The 5,197-nt window shown below is 42.6% G+C and overlaps 2 protein-coding genes across 2 annotated transcripts in view; one reads left to right on the forward strand and one right to left on the reverse strand.

Annotated features, from left to right (window-relative positions):
• The window catches only part of GTF2H3 (general transcription factor IIH subunit 3), an 8,194-nt gene extending 3,147 nt beyond the window's left edge, over nt 1-5,047 (reverse strand). Inside the window, exons 1-9 of the mRNA XM_019507123.1 lie at nt 4,864-5,047; nt 3,883-3,989; nt 3,097-3,260; nt 2,682-2,744; nt 2,339-2,368; nt 1,523-1,551; nt 1,359-1,433; nt 871-924; nt 224-292 (exon numbers count right to left, since the gene is read on the reverse strand). Of these exons, the coding sequence (XP_019362668.1) occupies nt 224-292; nt 871-924; nt 1,359-1,433; nt 1,523-1,551; nt 2,339-2,368; nt 2,682-2,744; nt 3,097-3,260; nt 3,883-3,989; nt 4,864-5,016 (744 nt within the window). The 5' untranslated portion in view covers nt 5,017-5,047. The remainder of the gene's footprint in view (nt 1-223; nt 293-870; nt 925-1,358; nt 1,434-1,522; nt 1,552-2,338; nt 2,369-2,681; nt 2,745-3,096; nt 3,261-3,882; nt 3,990-4,863) is intronic.
• A 21-nt stretch (nt 5,048-5,068) lies between these two features.
• The window catches only part of EIF2B1 (eukaryotic translation initiation factor 2B subunit alpha), an 11,523-nt gene continuing 11,394 nt past the window's right edge, over nt 5,069-5,197 (forward strand). Inside the window, exon 1 of the mRNA XM_019506648.1 lies at nt 5,069-5,113. Coding sequence (XP_019362193.1) covers nt 5,069-5,113 — 45 coding nt within the window. The remainder of the gene's footprint in view (nt 5,114-5,197) is intronic.

The raw sequence follows: 5,197 nt of genomic DNA on the forward strand, positions 1-5,197 counted from the left end.
CCCCCCCCAAGTTGTTTCCAAAGCCCTCTAATTTTCCAAGGTGACATCTACTGAAGCAGAAAGAAAATGAAACCAGAACAGCTGAATCCCTGCAAGCAACTGGGGTTTCTAAGTCTCAATTTCTCAGTCAGGTCATGGAATCTACCCCCGCTCCCAACTAAGTCGATAGGAACTTTGGAAGCTGCTGCTGCTCTTGTTACATGCTCTTTTCACATTCACTTACCAACAAATACTGCAGAAGAGATGGCATGTGGGGCACTTTCAAGTATATGCCTCCTGTGATGTCACAAGCCTGAAAAGCATATGCTATAAACACTTAGCACAAGGACAATCTGATATATGCCTCACGAGAAACACCTACATGCTACAGAAAGACTAGAAAAGACATACAAGTCCTACAGATTTGAAAATCTTAAAGAAATTGCTTCCCCTAGATACTCTCAGTCCCGAATCACCTCTTGGAAAGCCGGACAGGGGACAACTCTCCACACAAGAAAATGTTTTTTCCACTGATTATCACAGTAAAAGGACAGAAATTAAGTGTGGCTGTCTATGGGCCTCAATCAGAGAACCAATAAGTTTTTAATGAAAGTTTCTGAAAACAGAACAGTTCTTACAATCATTTGCACATCTTAAATCTTTTCACATTCTTTTTGATTTCTAGGTAAGTTTTTTTGAATTCTAGGACTATTTTTTTCCTTTTCTCACATTAGCAGGTATGATCTCTTCCCCTCTACGCAAAATCTGCAAAAGAGTTCTGAGAAAAGCTTTTTCAAACACATCAAGCTAGCTATCATAGCAAACTGATTTTTTGTTTTTCATCCAAGACTTTCAAATAGTCAATAAGCAATAAAAATATGTACATGGTACCTGCTGTAGGAGCCCCGAATCATTCTCCAAAACACAGGCATCAATCAAAATATTCTGCAATCAAAAAGATTAAATGTAAGAATCGTAATTATAGCAGCACAAAAAATAACCCTCCAGTAGAATTACTGCCCTGAGTTTACACCCAAATTGAAGCTCTTGAACTCTAGCAAGTATTGTACATTCCAGCCTCCCTCCGCACCAGATGGCTAGGCAAGGACCAATGGCTGAAGCTTATCCAACATACTACATATATAAGATGTAGGAAGGTGGGGTCTGGACCTCGGTAGCCTTTTTGTGTTACAATGAGATGACATGCACCTACATTTAGCTCAAACACTTTCTCCCCCAGCATGAAGATGCTCATATCTCCCAAAAGATCCCATTAAACTAGAAGCACATAATGCAACAGTGACAATCTTTTTATGTTTGCGTGTTGATGTTGAAAAAATACCTGAATAGTTAACCACCTGATAAAACAGTAACTTCACCTGTTTCTGTGCTGCAAAGATCACATTCATGAAATTCATATACTGCAATGCACTGTCTTCTGCAGCTTTTATAACCTGAATAAAACAATCAACAACCATTACTGCACAGACAATACTACTGGATTTCAAAACCGTTTAAGACAACTGAAGGCAGAAGTTCTTACCAAAATTCTTGATTTTATTTCTTGGTTGGCTACATATTGGAGACAAAAAAAACCCATGCATTAGTGTCCCATAAGTATGGGATTAACCTCCAGTATTCCGTCTTCCTAATTCTACATTTTAGTTTAACACCTGAATGAAAGCAAGAAACTGTTTTTAGTCATACTAAGACCAAATATGAAATAATGAAGCTAAACTTCCAGCAGAAGTCACCAGACTAAATTCAGAGTTGCTGTGAAAGTGGATACTGTCACATTCATTCCTAAAAAGCAACTGGATGATGAAGAACAAAAGACAATTTCAGTGTGGTTCCCTGTCATTTTACTCGGTCAAACAGAGACTGGATCATAGGTTTTTAAAGCCATTCTGATGGTATTTTACCACTTCTCTTTAAAGCTAAATAGAGAGTTTACTTTAAGACTGGTTTACATGATCAAGCCACAGAATACAAGTAACAGTATCCAAGTTCCATTTTTGAAACTCCATTGTTGAGTATAAAATTTGAATCTGAAGGGTAGAGGGTAGTGTAGTACTTTGTAACTGCCAAATTCAAAGCTTTACTCTACATGTGGAAAGATTTCCCTCTCCTTAGAGCTGACCTTGTGCGCTTGGTTTTAAAGTTCTAACATGTTTGTTAAAGCCATACAATTCTCGCATGTTCTTTCCTTGTCTACTAATCTGCAGTCAATTTGTACCCCTTTAAAAGATTGGGACAAACCCCTACTTTTCTTAGCTGGCTATAGTAGTAGAAGCTCTGCATTTTTTCCTCCTCTTAATTCTAGCACTCAGAAAAATATGCAAACAACAGAAAAAAGTACCTTTTACCTCCTTGGTCATCCTGTGAATATCTGTATTAGCTTTTATTCAGGAAATACCATTTTATTCTAGGAACACTTGAGAAACAGATGTATAAGTCGTATAAAACAACAAAACAGAGGGAATACAATACCTGCACTAAACAGTTTAACCAACATGGATAACTTTACCAGAAGTTCAGATCTCAAGCTATGATACTCAGAAGTCAGAACTGAAAACAAAAACGTACTGGTTTAGACTACTACCAAGAGTGTGCAAGGATTCTGGTAGCAAGAAGGATTTTCACATGTATTTATTTTTTTTAAAGAGAAAGATATTCTAAATGTTTTGCTATGGGAAGGATACAACAAAGTGCTTTGGCAATTGATCCTGCCAATAAAGTCTCTGTTTGTTGGCCCTTCACATCAGCTGTAATATAAAAATGCACAGAACTGGTTATTGAATAAAGTCATTCCCTTATCTAATGCCAAACAGTTCATTCCATTAATTTTTCCTGGACAAAACATTAAAGGCTGGCTCCAAATTCAGCATTAAAGTGCTGAATTTCTCAGTGTCTTATTGGCCTTAAGCACACTCTCATAATGAAAGGGGAGAATAAGCTTCAAAAGACAGAAGCAAAGGAGATTCTATCATAGAATAATCTCCTGAAGCATCTCCTTTGCATATAACATTTCAGAACGATACTTCCCCTCACTTGATGGCATTAAAAACTGAGCATGCTACAGAAACCACTACATTCTTTAACAGAAGATCATCTTACTTTTTGTCATGAGGTCTTTAATCTCCTCTGCAATTGTTTCATTTATTGCAGTTAATAATTCATATTTTCCATCCTTGCTGCCAGCGCAATTAGATTCTATACAGCTGCCACCATCTCCAAAGAGATCTGCAAATGCCCAGCGCTTTCCAGGGTATAAGAAACGACTGAAAGAGAACCAGCAACACAGTATTTGCCTGTTACTTTAATAACAACTGAGTTAGAACCACAACTTGAGCTGCTCATAGAAAGTGAAAGTCGAAAGTGACAGTTCATTCTAAGCAATGGTCACCACAGAGTAAGGAGTCTTTTTAAAGCTCTAGGTGATGTAAGGATGTACTGGTGGAAAGGCTCTCTAAGAGACACTCCAAGGAGAACTAGCCTTCAGGCACCACCTGAATGCAGGGATTAACCTCCCATTTCTTATTCTTAGATCAGAAAGCAGTAGCAGCTTTGAATGAAAAGGTCAGACAGGAAAACAACCTCCTTTTGTTCCTTTAGTGCAGCAATCCCCACTTCTCCACAAAAAAAAACCTTAAAAAACTATGTTGTTTTGTTTTTCCACTTGTTCTTCTGTATTAGTCCCCAAGTCCAAATCCCCTTCCCCGTCTGTTTTCACTCATTTTAATAGGGTATTTAAGCCCATTTAAAACAGATCTAAATTTAAATTAAACATTATATATTTAAATCTGATGCCAATTATTCTTTGCAGCACACTGAGCAATTCAGGCGAGAGACATGGGTGGGAAATTATAACAGTAGTGACGCTATTCATAAAAGTTACCGTACCTTTCTTGTGTATGGCTTGCAATCACAGCAAGTCTGTTGCTGCGATTCATGAACAAGTGCGAATTCCCCATCACCATCACTGCATCCAGGCATTTTGACAACGTAAACTGTTGGGAAAACAGAAAAAGACAAGGCGCAATGTGTGAAAGAGCAAGGAAAACATGTGGCTTAGCACCATCACCATCCAAAACAAAAACACTCTAAATAAACCACTCCATTAAAGTAATGCTTTCCTCAGAGTTCAATATTCACAAAGGTAAGAAGCTTAAAGGAGGCAGCAAATTCCCTCTGTAGGACAGAAAGCATCAGTGATGCTCCAGAAATATGTAACGCTAGAATGATACTTGGATAGGGCTCAAAATCTTCAAAAAAACAATGTGAGAGATCAGTTATTTGCTCACAATAATTCTGGGAGGAGAGGAGAGCCGCGGTCGTGTAAGGGGATGCACGAATGTTTGTTTGAAACTCTGTTCAAGTCTCCTCTGTTCAACAGAGGACAGTTGAGCAGAGTTTCAAACATTCATGCATCCCCTAAAGCAACCGGGGGGTCCAACCCAATAACATCGCAGCCTCACTTCAGCTGTGCCGAGCCCCTGAAGCTTTTGGCGACTCTAAGCGCACGCTTAGGCGCTCGACACTCCTGACAACTGGGGCCGGGAGGAAGCAAACCGCAGCACCCGACTAACAGGCGGATGGTAAAGTGTGGAATAAGCAACTTGACCACCGGCGGGGAGCGAGCTGGCACGAGAGGCTGTCGGATCCACTCTCAGTGCCCACTGCCATTCCCGTCGAGACAGGATGTCCCGGGAAAGGGTGTCGGTCCCCAGGGCCACCTCCCCACACTGCAACTGCGAGCAAGCCATCGACCCAAGGAGCGTTTTCCAGCCGGGAGCCCACGATGGCTGCTTTTGAGCCCGCACACGTAGGGGCAGAAGCTGAGGGCGCAGCTTAAGGGCAGGGACCCGGGGCGTTGCCTCTCACCTCGCCGCCTCCCTGCGCCTTCTGGCCCCACCAGATGGGGTTGGCGTCCACGACCGCCACAAGCAGGCTCAGCTCATCCTCTGCGAAGGCAACGGGCGTGAGGCCAGGCACGGCCGAGCCGCGGGGGACGGGGCACCCACCGGCCAAGCTCATCTTGCCCGGCACGCCCGCCGCCCCCCACCCCCGCCACTTCCGGCGCTACACGATGACGTTAGCCTCCCGCCACTTCCGGCGCCGCGCGATCACGCCTGCCGGCGCCCTCCTTGCGTCACAAGGGGGCGCGCGGAGCCATGGACCGAGCAGGTAGCGGGGCGCGCGGCGAGGCCCAGGGCCG

The sequence above is a fragment of the Gavialis gangeticus genome, unplaced genomic scaffold, assembly GCF_001723915.1.
Source record: "Gavialis gangeticus isolate Ggan-Ray unplaced genomic scaffold, GavGan_comp1, whole genome shotgun sequence".
In the NCBI taxonomy this organism is placed as follows: Eukaryota; Metazoa; Chordata; order Crocodylia; family Gavialidae; genus Gavialis; species Gavialis gangeticus.